The sequence below is a fragment of the Sceloporus occidentalis genome, unplaced genomic scaffold (assembly GCF_023333645.1).
Source record: "Sceloporus occidentalis isolate IW3139 unplaced genomic scaffold, rSceOcc1.0.p SCAF_4, whole genome shotgun sequence".
Taxonomy (NCBI): Eukaryota; Metazoa; Chordata; class Lepidosauria; order Squamata; family Phrynosomatidae; genus Sceloporus; species Sceloporus occidentalis.
Window position 1 is genome coordinate 177,598,486 of NW_028316984.1, and position 19,935 is coordinate 177,618,420.

At 38.8% G+C, this 19,935-nt stretch overlaps 1 protein-coding gene across 2 annotated transcripts in view; it reads right to left on the reverse strand.

Annotated features, from left to right (window-relative positions):
• Positions 1-19,819, reverse strand: part of ASB2 (ankyrin repeat and SOCS box containing 2) — a 39,544-nt gene extending 19,725 nt beyond the window's left edge. The window contains exons 1-5 of one of the 2 annotated variants that reach the window (XM_089522446.1): positions 19,550-19,819; positions 13,134-13,427; positions 6,969-7,073; positions 1,762-1,928; positions 508-663 (exon numbers count right to left, since the gene is read on the reverse strand). In XM_089522446.1, the coding sequence (XP_089378572.1) occupies positions 508-663; positions 1,762-1,928; positions 6,969-7,073; positions 13,134-13,381 (676 nt within the window). In that variant the 5' untranslated portion in view covers positions 13,382-13,427; positions 19,550-19,819. The remainder of the gene's footprint in view (positions 1-507; positions 664-1,761; positions 1,929-6,968; positions 7,074-13,133; positions 13,428-19,549) is intronic. The other variant, XM_089522447.1, reaches the window with a different exon arrangement.
• Between the last annotated feature and the right edge of the window lie 116 nt (positions 19,820-19,935).

The following is a 19,935-nucleotide window of genomic DNA, read 5'->3' on the forward strand; positions in this document are numbered from 1 at the left end:
AAATCTTGAGTGCTTTCCATTTTGAACATGAAGACATTTCTGATTTTTTAAAATACTGTACTTATAAAAGAACTAACATGACCATTCTCCCCCACTGCCATCAATCTGCTATTGTTAAAGTCTATGCTCTTCAGTGCATGTTTCTGCTATACACATCATGCCTAGCATAACCATTGTGGCAAACAAATTTATTATTTTGGAAACATTACAATTCATAAAAAGTACTATAGAAGCCATACAACCAGAATAAAAGATGAGAAACCCAATAATACATGCAAGAGAGGGGGAAGTGATAAAAGGCAAAGAAAGAAGAATAAAGCCATAATTACTATTAAAGCAACAAGATATCCCTTTGTACCATCTTATCTGAGAACAAACATAACATCGTGACAAAACTATACCATCATTTTTTTCTTTCTCCTGTTTGATTTTTAATACCTTTGTCTGTTGAATGAGCCAGTGGAGCTTTGAAAGCTTGCATCATTTATTTTGCATCATGTCACTAACCTTTATAAAGTGGTGTCTCCCTCGCTTTATTTGCAATATCAGGTTCTGCTCCTGCCTGAAGCAATGCACGCACACAATCAATATTTCCTCTGTTTGTTGCTAAGAAGAGTGCTGTTTCTTCCTGAAGGGTACGCTGATCAATTGTCCCAGGGTAAGCTATTGAAAAGACATGGAGTTAAATGTAGCAAGGCATGTAAAGCTCATGCATAATTTGGGTGAGTCTAAATGCCCTCAAGGTTCCTATGAGGATTTGTACTACTTTTATGCCCAACAGGACACCACCCTGCAACACTGCCACCACCACAGACACCTTGTATGAAACCCAGAATGATAGTCATTTCAGAAACCAAAGGTCTATAAAACCAAAACAAAACTTTATTTACAGAAGTTAAACAGCAGATTATTTATACAGGTTGAGTCTTCCCTATCCAGAATCCTGCAATCCAAAATGTCTCAAAATCCAAAACATTTTTCATGGCTGGCTGAGATAGTAACACTTTTGCTTTCTGATGGTTTCATGCACACAAACTTTGTTCCATGCACAAAATTATTAAAATATGCATAAATTACATTCAGGCTATGTGTATGAGGTGTATATGAAACATAATTGTTGTGTTTAAAGTTGGGTCTCCTATCCAAGATACTTCATTGTATACATTATATGCAAATATAGATATTCCAAAATCCAAAATATACAAAATCCCAAACAGTTCTGGTCCCAAGCATTTTGAATAAGAAAGACTCAACCTATATGTAACTTTTGAAATACTACACCTTCTCCTCTCAAGCCAGTCACTCAACCCAAACTCTTTTCTGTCACTTTAATACTAATCTGTCTGTATCAAATCCCTCTCAAGCATCATTTGGGGACAGCATCTTAGTCTTCATCTTTGCAATAGAAGGACCTTAAAAAGCATGAAACTCTGAATGAAAATTGGGCATGGCAATCTGAACGCAATCATGGGGTTTAACGTTATTGCGTGATAGACTGCCACATGCACATTCAGGCAATGGCATGCTATTTTCGGGCAATGGGGAGCCAGTTCGAATGCAATGTGTATTCACGTAAATGCAGGAAACTAGCGACTTTAAGTGAATGCGTTCTGGCCCCACATTCTTTTCATTCGAATTTAAGAGAAATTCCTCCTGTTTGATAAACGCCAGAGTGTAATGTGCACTAACAGATTGTCCTGTGCCCAGTGATGGCTTTGTATTTTTATCCTATCTATGGTCAGTTCATTTTATGATACTTGCATTTATGCAGGAATTTCAGGCAACCCTCTTGTCCATAGTAAGCAGCTTCATGTAGAGGCAACCATCCATCTTTGTTAGGCTGTGCAAGGTTTCTTCCTGATTTTATCATATCATCTAGAGCCTTTTCATCTCCTTTCTGGATTGCTGTCACTAGAGGATCTAACACTCTTTAAAACAAAATGGAGAAATGGTCACTTCTTGCAGAATTCTACTGACATTTGCAGCAACATAGCATTATTTGTGTGTGTGATTATGTTACAGGTAATTAAACATATTAAGAGTGCAGTCTGAAGTACAGTCTACAATGGTCCAGATGTGGGGGATATTTTTGATTGGAAGATGGGTAGTAGCTTGCAGAGACTTCTTAATTCTAGACTATCTAAACAGAGCCAACATCTGAAAAATCAGGCAATAGTCATCTAATCATTTTTGCATGTGGTTTGGTTCAGTTCATCTTTATTAGGGTCATAGACTAGAACATTTGAAACAGGGTAGAAAATTATAGAAACCATACAAGAATGCTTTCTATAACAGGGATGCGTATTCATCTGATAAGAGACAAGACAACCACAGTCTGAAACTAAGGTCCAAAACAGACTGCAGAAATAATCCAGTTTGAGACCACTTTATTTGCCATGGCTCAGTGCTAGGGAATCCAGGGAATTTTAGTTTATTGTGGCACCAGGGCTCTCTGACAGAGAAAGCTAAATGTCTCACAAAACTACAGTTCCCAGAATTCACTAGCATTGAACCAGGACAGTTAAAGCAGTCTCAAAATGGACTATTTTACAGTCGGTTTTGGACCTAAAAGTTAAATTGCCCTGCAACAGGCAGAAGGATGTGCCAACCTCACAAAATTGCATTTGTCAAACCATTTATTCTAGACTATTGACCATATTGAACTACTAGTCTCTCTTGAAATGGCAATGAATACAATACAGGTTGAGTCTCCCTCATCCAAAATGCTTTGAACCAAGACTGTTTCGGATTTTGGGGGGATTTCAGAATACCTGTATTTGCATATATTTGTATAATGAGGTATCTTAGAGATGCAATCAAGTCTGAATACAAACTTCATTTATGTTTCATATACATAGCCTGATGGAAACAAACAAGTTTTGCTTCGTGCATAAAATCTTACAATTTTTATATAAAACAAAGCTTATGTACATTGAGCCATCAGAAAGCAAAGGTGTCATTATCTCAGCCACCCATGAAAAAGGTTTTGGTTTTTGGAATATTTCGGTTTTTGGAATTCTGGACAAGGGAGACTCAACCTGTAATGATTGTGGCCTTAGGGCTATAAACAGAGAGCAGACATATTGCATAACAATGTAAGCAAAGCAAATAACAGAACAGGAGTGAAGCAAAAGGACCCAACAAGAAGAAGCAAAGGAAGCCAAAACATAAAACACCAAATGATGAAAACCAAAACTGTGAATTAACCCATTTTTCAAATGACTAAGGCTGGTAATTCAGTAACATTTTGTGGTAATGAATTTTAGCAGTTACATTTTGGTCTGCAATGCCCATGGATGTAAGTCATTACTTTCAGCTGAACAGGAATGGTTGTCTACTCTTATTCAATTACATGCTAGGAGCCCTGGTAGTGCAGTGACTAAATGCCACTACTGCAGCCACTCATTCACAAACCACAGGGTTGTGAGTTCAATCCCAGCCACAAGCTCAGGGTTGACTCAGCCTTGCATCCTTTTGAGGTCACTAAAATGAGCACCCAGCTTGTTGGGGGCAATTAGCTTACAGTTGTAAACCACTGAGAGACTGTTTAGTGTGGTATGAAGCAGTATATAAATGAAGCTGCTATTGCTATTGTGCTGCTCAATGGGAGAGGAGGAGGAGGAGGTATCACCATGTTGGCTGCCTCCTGCTGGGATTACTTTGTGATGTCTTTGCATTTTTCCCCCAGAGGCTGCATTCCCACTGCAGAAATAATCCAGTTGGACACCACTTTAGCCGCCATGGCTCAATACTATGGAATTCTGGGAATTGTAGTTTACTGTGACACCAGAGCTCCCTGACAGAGAAGGCTAAATGTGTTTGTTTTTTTAAAACCCTACAGTTCCTAGAATTTCATAGCCCTGAGCCATAGCAGTTAAAGTGGTGTCAAACTGGATTATTTCTACAGTGAGGAAGCAGCCAAAAGGCTTGTCATTCCAGTAACCAGGCAGCACAACTTTAATGGTAAATTGTTAATGAATAACTCATTGCATTGCCTTTCAGACTGCAGTGACAGTAATCATTTCTTGGGTGATCAGAGTAATGAATAAAGTAACTGCTTCCTTTTAAAAAGTGACATTCTAAGCTCTGATGACAACAGATTTACAGAATCGGAGGAACAGTTATGGCTGTGTGTCTATGCAAATCCTATGCTGGATTTAATCCCCTCTCCACTACCATTCCCTTTTCCTTGTGTGTTGTGTCTTGTTTAGATTGTAAGTTTAAGGGCAAGGAACTGTCAAATTAATGATTTGCAAACTGTTCTGACATCCTTTGTGATTGAACAGTGGGGTATAAATATGCTAAAGAAATAAACTGAAATGAAATCCTATCTTATATTGACTTACTTGGGAACAAGCTACATGGAGCTCAGTTCTGAGCAAACATTCAAAGAATCGGGATGTTCATATTATATTTACCATTTTAAAAAAAATGTTTTCTATTGCTGGTTTGATTACCAGTTCTGAATTTTTTTCAGACCGAAGCCATCATTCTGTTAGGGACATACATGTTTCTTCTATGCATTCAGATGTAATTTTTTGGGGGGGTATTAATATTCCCTTCCTCCCTCCACAACACCCAAAGCCACCTCCCCAATTTACTGAAAAGCCCCTGAAGCCCTCCTTCCACAGTGATTCTGGGCTTCCTCAGTGAGCAAGCAGCATTGGAGTAGCATCTGGCTAGGTCCCCATTACGAGACATGAAATGATGACACCAGCACCAACATCTGCCAAGGTCCTCCAAGAGTCTCACCGCTGCTGTAAATAATTTTCCGTCTGGCTATGGAGGCATACACTAAGGCTACTCCAATACTGTTTGCTACATGTAAAGCACAGAATTGCTGCATAGGGTGGTTTCAGGGGCTTTGCAGGAAATCAGGGGAACGGAACAGGAGGGGAGGGTATATGCTCAGGGTAGCATGCATCCGAATATGTACACTACATTGCGGGGATGTTGGTTTGTAGCCTTATAGTGCTTATCACCTGTCTATCAAATATTCCATTTTGCTCATCTCATGTACTTTTATTTATTCAGTAATGCCTTTTTTAAATGAAAACATAACTGGAAACAATTAATTCCTAATCTCCCAAACCAGGAATGGGTAACTGGAAAGATATGTTGGTTGCATTGGCCCCTGTGGGTTCCTGAACGGCTACACACTCCCACTGCTGTGCCTTGTGCACCTCACCCCCTCACCCCAATTTTTGAGAGTGACAAATAATTTTACCTTAAATGGCCAACAGCTTTCCCAAGCCTTGGGTGTGTGAGACAGTGTATGTAGGTGTTATTAGCTATTTAGGCACATTTTCAGACAATCTTACTGGTAGATGTATAGTCTGCTATATTAAAGCTCCAGATGGTGTGTTTCATTCTTTAGTTTTGGAACAGGCAAGCACCTAATCTTTATTAAGAAAATGTGGTCATTTTAAAATAGTTTGGCCTCGTATTTGGAAGATGATGGAGAAAGATGCTAGATTGAGGGAAGTAATAGTGCCACTCTATTCTGCTTTGATCAGGCCTCACCTGGAATATTCTGTCAATTTCTGGACACCACAGCTCAAGAAGGATGTGGACAAGCTGGAGGATGGTCAGAGGAGGACAACTAAAAATGGTGAAAGGCCTGGAATGAGGAGCAACTTAGGGAGCTGGGTATGTTTAACCTGAGGAGGAGAATGTTAAAAGGTGACATGATAGCTCTGTTTAAATATTTGAAGGGATGTAATGTTGAGGATGGAGCAAGCTTGAGACTAGGACACAGAACAATGGATTCAAGCTATGGGAAAAGAGATTCCACATCAATATTAAGAAGAACCTCCTCCTGATAAGAACCGTTTGACAGTGGAATACATTGCGTCAGTGTGTTGTAGAGTCTCCTTCTTTGGAGTTTAAAATGGAGGCTGGATGGGCATCTGTCAGGAGTGCTTTGATTGTGTATTACTGCATGGCAAGGGGTTGGACTGGATGGCCCTTGGGGTCTCTTCCAGCTCTAGGATTCTTTGACTTTATGATGTGGGATGATAAATATACCTATAGTTGGGTTTTGCAATTCTTAACAGCAAGAGGTATAATTTGGCAGTTGTACTGAGCTTGATCTACAACCTGTTTTTCATGACAACACTCAGCCTTTGAAATAAATAAATAAATAGGAATACATGTTCTCTGAGGATTTGCTGAATGTCTTTTTGTCATTACCTAGTAAGCATAGTCAGCTCATGCAATTTATGGAGAATAAATTAAGGATTCCACGAAAATGACAGCAGGCAAGAAAGACCTGGAAATCATTTTTTCAGAAGCTAAACATTTTTAGAAATTATTGTAAAATATTTTGGCATTATCAAATTTTATCTTATCCATCAAATTAAACAGTCAAATACATGCTGGAAATAATCTCACCTGTTATTCACATATTAGTGTTTCCATGGTTAACTGAAAACACATAGTCAATGCCACTCTGTGCCACTGTGAATGAACACAGCAATTTCTGTATCCCAATTATCACTAAGACCAAATTCTTCTCGTCTTCTCTGTTTTGATGATCTTAAGCATGTGATTCTCCCATTTTATTTTTTTAACACAGAGACCCAAGGGCAGCACAGCTAAAAATAACTACAGAAAGATTTGTTTACTCTTTTCACATGGGAACAGGTCAGTCTAAATAAATCGCTAGACAATCGTCCTGCTTCTGCCTTCAATCACGTCAGTATAATGGGAAGTCCTAAAAGATACACAGATGATTGCATGAAGTTAAGATGGTGATTTCAAGACTATTAGGTAGTACGTTAGGTGAGAAGAATGAGAAGGGCAGACAAGTGAGAGTGAATGTGAAAAGTTAGTAAAGTTGCCCTGAACTAGTTATGTGAAATTCTCATTCACATCACTCAGGAAAACGTCCAGCTGTAGAGTCAAGGCAAACATACAAGAAATTGACTTTAACAGGAAAGAAGGGAACGTTTGGGAAGGGGACTTACTCTTGTTGGGGTGAGGCAAACAAGGTGCCGTTGTACCTCCGTCTTACCCCTTGAGATGACCCGGAGCTGGAAGCTTGAGTCTGGCCTCTGGACTGTGCAGCATTTCTGAAGTGATGATGGCATGAATGAAATAGTGAGAAATATTCTGAATAAGAAAAACAAGTCATATCTGGATTTCCTTAAGGAGGGATGGAGATGGAGAAAGGATCTGAAGGACAGCCACGGAAAGAACCTGCAGCAGCCCTTCTGGGGTTTAAAACAAAAGGGACTCAGCTTGCTCAAACTCTGGTCTCAGCTGTTCTCTCAATTCAGGATTATTTTTGGCCTTCAGAGGAAGTGTCAGGGGAGTCAAATGACCATATAAGACAACAGGGAGAATAAACCCACGGCCACCAGACAGAAGGCTGGGAAAGGGGTTGAAGGCATTCTTCACCTCAAGGAGCAGTATTGGTATTGAACAGCTGAGGGGAAAATACCTAGAAAAGATTGGTATGATGAGCAGAGGAGGAAAAGATCATAGGGGATTTGTGATTATTTATTTATGTTAAAAATTTAGCATTAACAAAAAGTTAAAAAGAGAATAAAATCCTCTCTAAAATGGCTTTTCTGTTTTTCATTCCTGTGTGGAAGTTAGCATTTATACCCCAGCTTTGGGCCAAAACTATGACACTTAAGATAGCCAAAAACAGTAAATTTCAAATACAGATACAGAACTAAAATATAAAAAGTATAGAACAAAATTAAAAATTCATCAACAAAAAAAAATCCACTCCCTTCAAAAATAACCCAGATTAGGTTAATCTGAATAAAAAGGTATTTGCCTGCCTGTGAAAGTACACAAGAGTGCTTCTCTTGGCAGCAAATTCCAGGATCAAGAAGCAGCCAGTGAGAAAGTCCCTCTGTCGTGATTACCAATGCAAGTTATAAAAAAGAAGAAAAAGAAAGAAATTGGCAATATCCACAAAAATTTGAGGCATAAATGTGTAAACTTTTTAAAGTGCAAATAGTTTTAAGTGGCAACCTTTCTAGCTTTGGTACAGTTGAAGACTCCTGTTTTGAGTATGCATGTGTATGTGCCTTTAAATCACCTGCCAATTTATGGTGATCACAATTTATGGAATTTCATAGGGTTTTCTGAGGCAAGGAATCCTCAGAGGTGATTTTACCAGTTCCCTCCTCTTAAATCTAGCCTACAGCACCTGGTATTTTTTGGCTGACTCCCTCTAAGTACTAATCAGGGCTAAGCCTGCTATTTGGGCCCTATCCCAAACCTATAGATGATCCACAGTATGTTGTATATGGTCAGAAAGTAGCAAATAAATCATAGGATTATGGAATTTTTAAAGATGGAGGAGCTGCTCAAGACCTTGGTCCAAGCAAACCAGAAACACAAACCTTAGAAGAACAAATTGTACAAAATTTGCATATGATAATTCACATATGGGCAATCCACCTCTCATGGGCCACATGCATCCCTTCTTTTCATATGTGTGACCCCTTCTCAGCCAATTTATCACCCTCTGCTCAGAAACACAACAATAGGGACAGTTGATCAGCCTATTCTTCATCTGTTCCCAGATCTAATCATGTGGACAACAAAGGAAAGCATGTAATGAGATAATTCTAATTTATTTTAAAAATGTGGCATGTCCATCACCATTGTTTCTATACCTAGTAGCACTTGCAAAAAGTCCTGAAAGTGGGGCAGCTCACTAAGATAAATTTTTAGGTGATATAGGTCCTGTACAGATGAGCTAAAATACAGCTGCTTCGGGTCACTTTGGAAGTATGCTGTTTAAATGAGGCATGCTTCCTAAGAGATCAGAAGCTGCACCAAAGCTGTGTTCCAGTCTTCAGGAGTGAGGTGTCGTTTTGGCGTGGCTTCTGGCCTCTTAGGACATATGCATCATTTAAACAGCATACCTCCAAAGTGTCCCAAACCAGCTGTATTTTGGCCTGTGTGTACGGGCCCGTTGACTCTCTAGGGAAGAATCCTGATGTCTTTGATGTCCCATAAGCCAGGGTACATCATTTGCCTGAGGTCCAAAAGCTGCTGCATCTGATGAATTTGGGAGATGATCTCTTTGAGAAGGCAATAAAGTACCTATTACAGTTCCTTTGTAAATTTGTATTGAGAAAATTGCAAATTTGTATTGAAAAATTGAGAAATAGTTACTTTAGTGCCTCATCAAACTATAAGCTTCAGGATTCCATAGGATGGAACCATGGTGGTTAAAGCTGAAAGCAGTGCTATGTTTGTGTAGTGTAAATGGGCCCCAGGTGTTAATGAGCAACTTCAAGACCAGTCCTTCCTTTACCTTTTTATACTGCATTTGGACGATGTGTGTGTGTGCCTTCAAGTCACCTGTGGCAACTCCATGTGGTCCAAAACACATTGCAGAAATAATCCAGTTTGAGACTGCTTTAACTACCTTGGCTCAATTCTAGAGAATTCTGGGAACTGTAGCTTTGTGAGACATTTAGCCTTCTCTGTCAGAAAGCTCTGGTGCCACAATAAACTACAATTCCCAGGATTCCCTAGCACTGAGCCAGGGCAGTTAAAGCAGTCTCAAAACTGGATTGTTTCTGCAGTGTGTTTTGACCTGTGTTGCACAAAGACCAGATCTCCAAACACTGTTATTCCTAGCTTAAAACAAGTCTATGTGCATGTAGTGAATAAGGAGGGGAGAAAGCAAATGTGTTCAGAGATCAACACTAGGAAATGTATAACCCCCTGCTATTTATTATTATTATTATTATTATTATTATTATTATTATTTTAGTCTTAGATACTGCTGTCTGACCCCTTAGGAGAAATATACAGATACCTATATTTCTCTCCTTTTTGAAGTTAAAACAGCTGCTTCAGGACACGATTTGATTTAAATGAAGATAAAACATGGAGGAGAACAGTTAAACACTCTTCTACCATCATCACTAATACAGTCATATTCAGAGTTTAACAACAATCCATGTGTATTTTGTATAAAATGTAGTTTGTCACTGAAAACATTGCATTCTGAATTTTTAAAATGCTCTCTAGAACAAAACACAGGAGCAACTTCTCCATAAGTCAAGATCTCTATATATGAAAACTAAATATTAATCACTTGTACAAACTGTGGTGATGGATCTGTATTACAGAAAATCAGGGAAAACAGATTTGAAAGGGGAATGCAACTCTTCAATGAGAAAGTAGGATTTTCAACATGTTCTCCCATTGCCAGCTGATAAAGCCAGCGTCTTGGAAACATTAATTTTAGAACAGTATACAGGAATAGTGTTCCACTGGGTTTTGCAAGTCTTGAAATCACTATCCCCACAACTGCAGAAGAACAGATTAAATGACTTTTGCCACGGTTTAAGTCACCTGTTACTCCCCATTCTGGAAAAGCAAAGTCAGCATAACTAATTTTAATCTGATCATGTTTGCTATGGTCAGATTTATCCAAGAGGGCCTTCATCCATCCATCCATCCATCCATCCAATTGCTCCCATTATCCAGAGTCAACTGATCTTTTTTGTAATTTAAGGGTATGCTTATAAAATCACCTCAGGGTATTAGACAGGAAAATTTCAAGGGTTTACAGGAATGACTTCATTGTTTGTTATGAAGGCTTGGGTCAGCCATATAGCTATTTTTAAAACTTGTTTCTAAACATTGTGCTGAATGTATGTTTTGGCACTGGAACAGAAACTTGGATAATTCTGAATGTTAAGATACATATGCAAAAGAACAATGCTCAGAAGGAGTCTTTGGCCAGGTCCATACAAGACAGAATACTCCAGGAGCAGCCCAGAGTATTCAGACCACAGAGCTGCCCCTAATTCTCCTTGTTACCTGAACATTGGCCAGCTGTTTACATGCGCATCCCACTGAGCTGTCTGGTATTTTGTTCTGACCTCATAGGAAGAAATTTGTGCCAGTAGCGCCAGTGCCAAGTGGTATAGTGGGATACCCATGTGAATAGCCACCCAGTTTCACTCTGGATGGCTCTGGATTTTCTGGGAAAATCCAGAGCAAAAATGAGTTTCTAAAATCCATTTTAAGGGTAGTATAACATGGGTTCAGTGCTGAGAGTTCACATCAGAATCAGGGTTTCCCTCCAACATTGTCTGGACTGATCACCAGGAGCATGAGGGGAATGCATTTTATTTGGTCCATACAGACAATGCCTTATCTCATATCTCACTTAAAGATTAGTCTAGAGCACAGGGCTGTGAACAAATATTTCTTTAATTAAGATTTATATATTTTGGAGAGTACATTACATCTATCAAGTTGCAAAGCCTATCAAATAGATGCATTAATTGATTAATCAATGTAGAATTGAAAAGGGGAAACAGTAGTACTTAAAAGGCCATATGGTCTTTAATCCATGTCAGAACCCACTTCAGTATACTTAAGATCAAAAATCTCTGGTAAGCTATCCCAGGTGAAATTCAGTCATAATCAAACAGTTGATAGTTAATCCTTGATTTCACTACTTCAGCATTTAAACCTCAAACTTTACATTTAAAAAATACATTCTGCTCTGTTCCCCAAGGAGCAGAATGATTCCTAGAAATTCCAATTATTAGCTGGGTCAAACAAATTTTGCTTCCGAGATGGACAACAATCAGACACCACAGACAGTCAAACAACATCAGATTTGATATGCAGCTAATGACATCAATTACAATATTGACGTGTTTACACAATCAGGATTCTGGAATTATTATTGCTGCCAGGATCTGATTCTGATTTCTCTTTCAGCCACACACCCTTTCTACATTTGCTTGGTTCATGCTCTTTTTCCCACTAGGAAACCTCACCCACAATAAATAACAATTTTGCTATTGTTTGTATTATGTAAGTAAAACTAGGGCCCCATTCCCACTAGCTCATTTGCCCTGGGTAGATCCGGTCCAGATTCGCTGAGCCAGTACCAAATCTCCCCGGAAAGAAGTTCCCACTACCCTTTACCTTGCCTCCCTGAAGTTCACATTTGCAGTACCACTTTAAAATGGAGCTTCCTTTGTTGTCAATCAAATTCACTTCCACTTTCGTCAAAGGTGACGTGTCCTACAACCATTTTTACTCTGCTGAATCCAGTTACTGTATCCCTCTTTGTCTTGTCCAACTCATTGGGGCAACGGAATGGGTGCTTTCCCCCCTCCTTTAAAAAAAAACTGGCTGCAGCGTTTGCATATTCTGTCAACTTATGTGTGTATAAGCATGTGTTGTGTGCCTTTGGGTCATTTCAGATTCCGTTTCCCACACATATGTAGCACAAGCATTCACACTTTGTATCAATTTGCCAAATTGAAAGGTAAACATATGTAGGACAAGCATTCGCATATTCTATCACACACACACACAAAATAATTTTTTAAAATGCCACTTGCAAAGTGACGTGTATGTATCAACTTGTAGCACAAGCATTCACATAATCTGTCAAAAATAACAATTACAAAGAGAGAGAGAGAGAGAAAGCTGCTTGTGAGAAGAGAGGCATATTCCGCCCACTGCCCACCCCCTGACCTAAATCCCTCTCCTGAACTTGACCTGATCATGACTGGAACCAAGTTCACCTTTTCCGGCAGCAGGGGAAAAAATGGGTTTTCCAAAAAGGAACAGGAAATAATCCATTTTTGGAAAATTCGCTCTAATGGGGATTTGTCCTTGATCTGCTGTGCAAAACCCTGATCCTGATGTATTAAAACCAACGCCAGTGGAAACTTCCCACTTTTAATCCGGGTTACAATTCGGTGCAAAAGGTAGTCTGAATGGCACCTAGGAATCCATACTCTTCTCAGGATTGTCATCTCCTTTATCTCATTTCAACTTCTGAATTAACACTTGATGGTGCAAAGAAATCTGTCTTCAGGGATTGTGAACCCAGAGTAATTGATTGTGTAAAAATACCCTATTTCACAATTCAGAAGTCATAGAATTCTTCTCCCCAACAGAAATGAGGGTATATCAAAATATGGAAACAAAACATAAAACAAGAGGCTATGACAATGTGACAGGGTAATTACAAGAAGGCTTCAGACAAATTATGTCAGCACATAATTTAGACTGGGACACAGGATAGACTGAACATTCCTGGAGAGGGAATTTGCTTTGTCTTGATCAAACAACCTCTAAACTTTCAAATTATTACTCAATATTAGAATTACCTTTGCCAAGGATAAATTGCAAATGGTGGATTATGATTGCAAGGAGGATTTGCAATGACCTGGTCCCTTGGAGCTGTCACCATGATGTTCTTCTGTGCAGCTACTTGCTCTGCAGGATCTTCTGTCAAGCTTTGCTCTATGGCCATCTGAATGAGCTCATCTTCACTCATACTACTGTACAGACTATAGTCTTCATGTCCTATTGTTCCTGCTTGTGAATTTCTTGGTACAGTAATCTGGGTCGTCATCTTCTGCTTTTCCGTTAAATCAGAAGAAACGGACAAAAAAGAAAACCTACAATGCAAATAAATGGGTGGATCACAAATGTGTGAATCATAGGTGTTCTAGAAGAAATGGAGCAGTACGTATACTGTTCTCCACCTCTCTGCTTACTGACAAATTTGGAAACATGAAAGAATAATGTCATCATCATCTGTAATGTTAAACGACACTCTTGCAGAAACAAAGGAATTTACTGTAATGAGCTGACAAGGCAGAGGGTTTTCATTACTGGCTGTTACACCAAATACATTAATGGAGCTGCATTTTCCCTTTTTGAGAGCCGTGACTCTTTAAGGCAAACACTTTTGTCTCCGGCTTGTAAGCTTGCAGAAAGATGATGTGGCCCGCCATTCGCGGAAATAAAATGCTGGAACAGAATTTTTGTTCAAATCCTTTCAGGCTACATTTAGGTTCATTAATTAATTCACCTTATTGGTTAGACTTTCCTGTTGAAGGTATAGAATCATAGAATCATAGAATCATAGAATCGTAGAGTTGGAAGAGACCACCAGGGCCATCCAGTCCAACCCCCTGCCATGCAGGAAATCCAAATCAAAGCATCCCTGACAGATGGCCATCCAGCCTCTGTTTAAAGACCTCCAAGGAAGGAGACTCTATCACCCTCCAAGGAAGTGCATTCCACTGTCGAACAGCCCTTACTGTCAGGAAGTTCCTCCTAATGTCCAGGTGGAATCTCTTTTCCTGCAGCTTGCGTCCATTGTTCTGGGTCCTGTTTTCTGGAGCAGCAGAAAACAAGCTTGCCCCCTCTTCAATATGACATCCTTTCAAATATTTAAACAGGGCTATCATATCACCTCTTAACCTTCTTTTCTCCAGGCTAAACATCCCCAGCTCCCTAAGTCGTTCCTCATAGGGCATGGTTTCCAGACCCTTCACCATTTTTGTTGCCCTCCTTTGGATTTGGGAGACTGGGATCACATTTGTTTTAGGCTGAGGTATGTTTACTCACTAGCAGTTCTACTTTGTTCAGTGGAGCTTATTCACTCACTGTCCTTTCCCTCTGCCTGAAGTTCATGGGTGAACTGGTTTCTTGCAGACCTATTTGATACAAGAGTGCCTGCACATTTCATATCTCTGTGAAGGCTAGCAATTTACTTTGTTTTTGTTTTTTAAGGAATCTTGAAATGTGGTCCAAATTGTGTTCCAAACTGATATTTTTGACATGTGTAGAATCCAGATGAGACTGCTTATCCAGGTAGTATGGCAAGCCTGCCTGCACAGCTTTACTCGGAAGTAAATTCCTCTGTGTTGAGTGGGGTATAGGATTACAGCATGAGGCTGCAATCCTTGGAAGTAAGCCTTTTTGGACATAGTTGTCTTACTCCTTAGTAAGTGTGTGTCTGTGGTGTGTGTTTCTGACCTATGGCAATGCTAATGCAACCCTAACATGGGCTTTCCTTGGCAAGATTTGCCATTGTCTTTCCCTGAAGTTGAGATCATCTTACTTGTCCAAGGTCACCCAGTAGGTTTCAACACTCAAACCACCACGCCATGCTGGATCTAGTAACTGTGTATGCTGCAGTATATATCATATAGGATCAGGCTATTATTCCTTAAATCATTTGGTTGTCTGCCTGAAGTGGTTGAAGCTTTAGATTTAGGAGGAAGCTTCTCCAAGGAAATCATTTCAAGAAGTCATGCTACCCCTTTCCAAAACATCCAACAACTTGTTGCTACTGTATGCATTGGGAAGGAATAACAGTATGAGGGATAATGTACTTATATGATAAAAGTTTAAAAACTTGAGTTGGATTTTTTTTATTTGGATTTTTTGGGGAAAGCAGCTTATTCCCAATGGTTGCTATCAAGTTTCAGGCCATTATGCTTTCTTCAGAATCAAAAGGGGCCTCTTGTTAGAGCAGTCACATATCAACTCTCCCTCCTTCCTCCTTCTTCCCTCCTCCTCTGAGTTGTGTCACTCTTTAAAAATACTCTGCTTGGGTCAGGTTGCAACTGACATTTGCCAAATATTTTTGTGTGACATGTAAAGCAAACTAAACAGCATTCAGGAGGTCACTGTGTGAGGAGGAACGTGGCAAAACAGAACATTTTCTTCAGTATGGCATAGCATGACTCACAATGAATGTTTGTGAAAGCACTGAAATTATTGTATGGATACTCTGGAAGAAGACAGCAATATGTCTTAGTTTAAAGACCAGCAGATGCACCCTTACATATGTGTATGTACACACATACCATTTATGGCAGCCCGGCCCTTGCAGTCTCTTCCAACTCTACGATTCTATGATTCTATATTTTCAAAATTTCTGATAACCATTTTCCGTCTCTGGAGGTGATGTTCACGATGAAGTGAAATTGAAATTATGAACATAATTCAGTACTGTACACAATACCTATTAGCAGAGGTTAGCTGAAGCAGTGTATAAGATTTTAGCTTATGTGCTCACAACAAACAAACCAGCTGGACCATTTGACATAAACTGGCCACTGAGGTGATGCATGGTAAAAGTGACTGCTAAAAGCAGGTCAGTTGTGTGTGTATGAAGATGACAACAGTGATGGTTAAAATATTTATATCCCACCTCATATCATAAGCTATTGGGCTACCTTACAATAAAAATCAATTAAACAGTTTTAATTTTAACACAATAAAATAACTTAAAACATTTAAATAATTTTAAGAAAGAATAAATTAGAAAGTTAAAAAAATTTCAATCCATATATGTGTGTATACAGATTTGGATGGCATCATTAGGCCCTGACTGCTCAGTCTGGCTCCTGACATGAATGTGTCAGCTGGAATGGGAGAATGGACTCAGTTTTACACATGGAGGTCCCATGTACCCTGTGGCTTGGTCCTCTACATTGAATAGTTGGCTGGGGTTTCGTTCCACCACCACCACCACCCAACCTGTGGATACCAAAATCTGTGGAACCTCTAATCCCATTAAACACAATGGCACAGTAAAATGCTCTCCCTTATATAAAATATCAAAATCAAGGTTTGCTATATGGAATTTATACTTTTTAAAAAATATTTTCAAGCTGTGGATGCTTGCATCCATGGACAAAGAATCTGTGGATACACAGGGTTGACTGTTATTGTATATTGACTGTAATCTAATCTGACCCAGATAGCCATAGCGCATTTCCCATGACTCTTAAGCTTATCGCATGGGGCTTGGGGAATGGGAACGGGGCAGAACGGGGAAAATGCATATTATCACACAGGAAAATGCCGCCAATGCCGCCGGGAGTCCCTGATCCATTCCCCATCCATCCCACAGCAGCCAATTTACAAGAACTGTTCTGAACAGTTCTTGAAAATCGGCTTCTGTGGGATGGATGGGGAATGGAGCAGGGACTCCTGGCAGCACTAGCGCCATTCTTCCGTGCAATAATATGCATTTCCCCCCATTTCTCCCCATTTCATTCCCTTCCGTTTCACCCCATTCCCGTTCCACAAGCCACATGCGATAAGCTTAATTGTTACTGAATGGTTTCCCAGCTTCTGTTTGGGATTTTTCTCTCTTTCTAAAAGGTTGAAATGCTTCCCGTAATGCCTAGTTACTTCTAAGACTTTAAGCTAAAATATGCTGGTATTTTTTTATCCTACCCTTTTGACTTTGACTACACCCACCACTACAGCATCTGAGAAATTCTATGAAATTGACTTTGGCACTTGGTCTTAAAGAGTTTTATGTGGACTTATTTAAAAGATGTAAGATAAGCACAAGAATGTAATCACAAGCTATTGATTGGTCAGTTTAAATTCCCAGTCTCTCTATGGGATTTCCAGGTCTCCACAAAAATACTTTTTATTGTAAAATTTTGTTTTGTATTCTTGGTAACTGATGGAAATTGGCATCTTCTGGAACCTATTCCCCCTCCTTCACCTTCATGCTGTTACGGTAATTTACTCTTAGGATTTATGTTACATGGGATCTCTTGCTATATGTCCTGCATTACAAGGACAAAGTTCAGATTCCTGTTTGTCACAAGTAATAAACTTAACAAAGAAGTCTCAACTGTGTATAAACTCCACTTAGCACTGTCCAGTTAGTGGTGAAGTTAGGTAATAGTAGACTCTGGGCTTAATGGTCTTACTGAGGCTCATCTCTTTAAATGGTAAGTTGTAATTCTTCTGTTATGTCTGAATGCATAAGCAGAGAAAACCTTGAACTTCAGCCCCAAAGTTCTGTCCTAAATTCAACACTACTTCCAGTTTTCGATGCTGACAGCTCTTCTTTGCTAGAAACTAACTTGGAAATGACTTTAAAGCAATGTTACAAGTCTCATGGTTGTCAAATGTTATCTTTAATAGTCTCCTCAGTCCCATTTCTATAAATGCTTATGCTGCAAATCTATGCTCTGTTAAGCACATGCCTGGTCCACTTCTATCAAGGGATTTTGCACCTTCTTACTTAAGTACAGAATAGCAATGGAGTCTGAACCACCAATTGTTTTTAGGACATGGATGCACAAACACACAAAACTAACACACCTTCTTTGTTCAGTTAACTAGATTCATTTGTAAAGTTGCTTTCTAAAAGTAATTAAAAATAGTGTTATAATTACAGCACTAAAAGCTGATTTGTTACTTCTTGCATTTTTTGAAAAGGAAATCATTGCATTTCTCATTATTTTTCCATTACAGGGGATGAACTCTGAGATTTCATAGAAAAATTGTAACAAACATGGAAAATTCAAGTTAAAATGCTTCTAAAATGACATAGAAAAGTTAACTCATTGCACCAATAGTCACATTGTTTCCACACATTAAGTTATTTTTAATATAATTTCATTATGTCCAATGAGCAATAATAATAATAATAATAATGTAACTGATTACAGATAACTACAGTCTTTTTTCTACTACACAATTAGAGTAGTTTGACATCACTTTAATTGTCATGGACCCATCCCATGGGATCCTGGGATTTTTAGTTTTATTTACTTAGAAATCACTACTAGAGAACTGTACTATCTCAACAGAGTACAAATACCAGGATTCCATAGGATGCAACCACAGGAATTACCAGTTGGTCGTTACTTTCAGGCTCTACATTCACGGAATTAAATGTATACATAGGTATACAAGAAGGGAATATATGTGTATTTTTGTGAGTACAAAATGGACATCATTGTATAAATGTAAGATTTGTGCATACTTCTAGACCACATAGATCTAGACATTCAGATACAGGTCCTCACAAAAAGTTATCATTACAGAAAATCAACTTCCAGTTTAGTTTTATTGGCCTGCTTTCTTTATGTTCTTCATAGCTCATAACTGGTTATATGTGATGTGACAGAATATGCAACTTGTTGTTCAGAACTTCTTATCACAAGATCGGTATCTTTGCGCATACACTTGTTTCCCAAACACTGAGATGAATGTGCTGACTTTCATAAGCTAATACTATATTTGCACCTTCTTATAATGTAGGTCAGAAGCAGCCAAATATATTTTTGTACCCGTGATTCCTATGAGCTGGGAAGAGACAATGTTTTCAGATGATGAAACATTTCTGAGTAAATAAATCCCCCCCCCCCAGTCTGCAGCTGTTGAGATACATCAGAGTGTTTATGAAGTGAATTTGGCATGTCTGACACCACCAATATGAGGATACAATGTGGTTTTTAGCACCTGCTCTATTTTACTCTTTACCCTTAGTGCTACTTTATTATCTTGGTAAGTCACTGAAACAAACCCAATGTTATCTGAATGAAAGAAACAGTTACTTACGGTGGCTTTACTCCTTCACTTTAGACTCTGTAATGGACAAGCATCATAATCTTTCAGATTCCTTTGTTAATAATATCAATCTCTGCATATAATGTTTCACAAGGAAAGGGCACAAAATATTTATATAAAACTGGTATGTGGGGGCAAGGAGTCATTAAGTTGCATATTTATAGGTTAGAATTCAATTTGTCATCAAAATATAATACATTCTACTTTAAAAGTCCTCAAAATAAAATCAATTTAAACAGTCCTTTGTTCTCAACACTATTTCACATATAAAACCCTTTCTTCATTGTTAATTCACAGCAATTCAATATCTGGAGGGAGGAAAAATTATGCATATTCTTCAAAAATGACATGTCCTGGACCAAACAAAAGACATTTAAAGTATGTATTATATTACCTTGTGGTTTCTCTAGCAAATGAAGTTTGCCCAGAGATATTTTCCTTGGTGAATTCTTAATTCATAAAAGTACATTCCCCCTTTGGATGCATCTCTCTCCTGTCTCTCTGTGTTGATAATCTGCAGAGCAGCTCTGAACTCTTTCCCTCTTTGAAGTGTGGAGTTTATTTCTGGATCACCCCATGATCCATGATTACAAGCCAAAAACATAAGTTGCTCTGAATCTCAGATTTCCTATGTGAAGTTCGGAGCAAAGTGACTTCTACAGGATTCTCTCCAAATCTCTTGCAGCATTATAAAGTGTAGAACTTAATTTTGCTCAACATGCTTTTACTAAATGTCACGTGGCAAGGATTTTGTTTGTTACATCATCGTTTATTTATTTT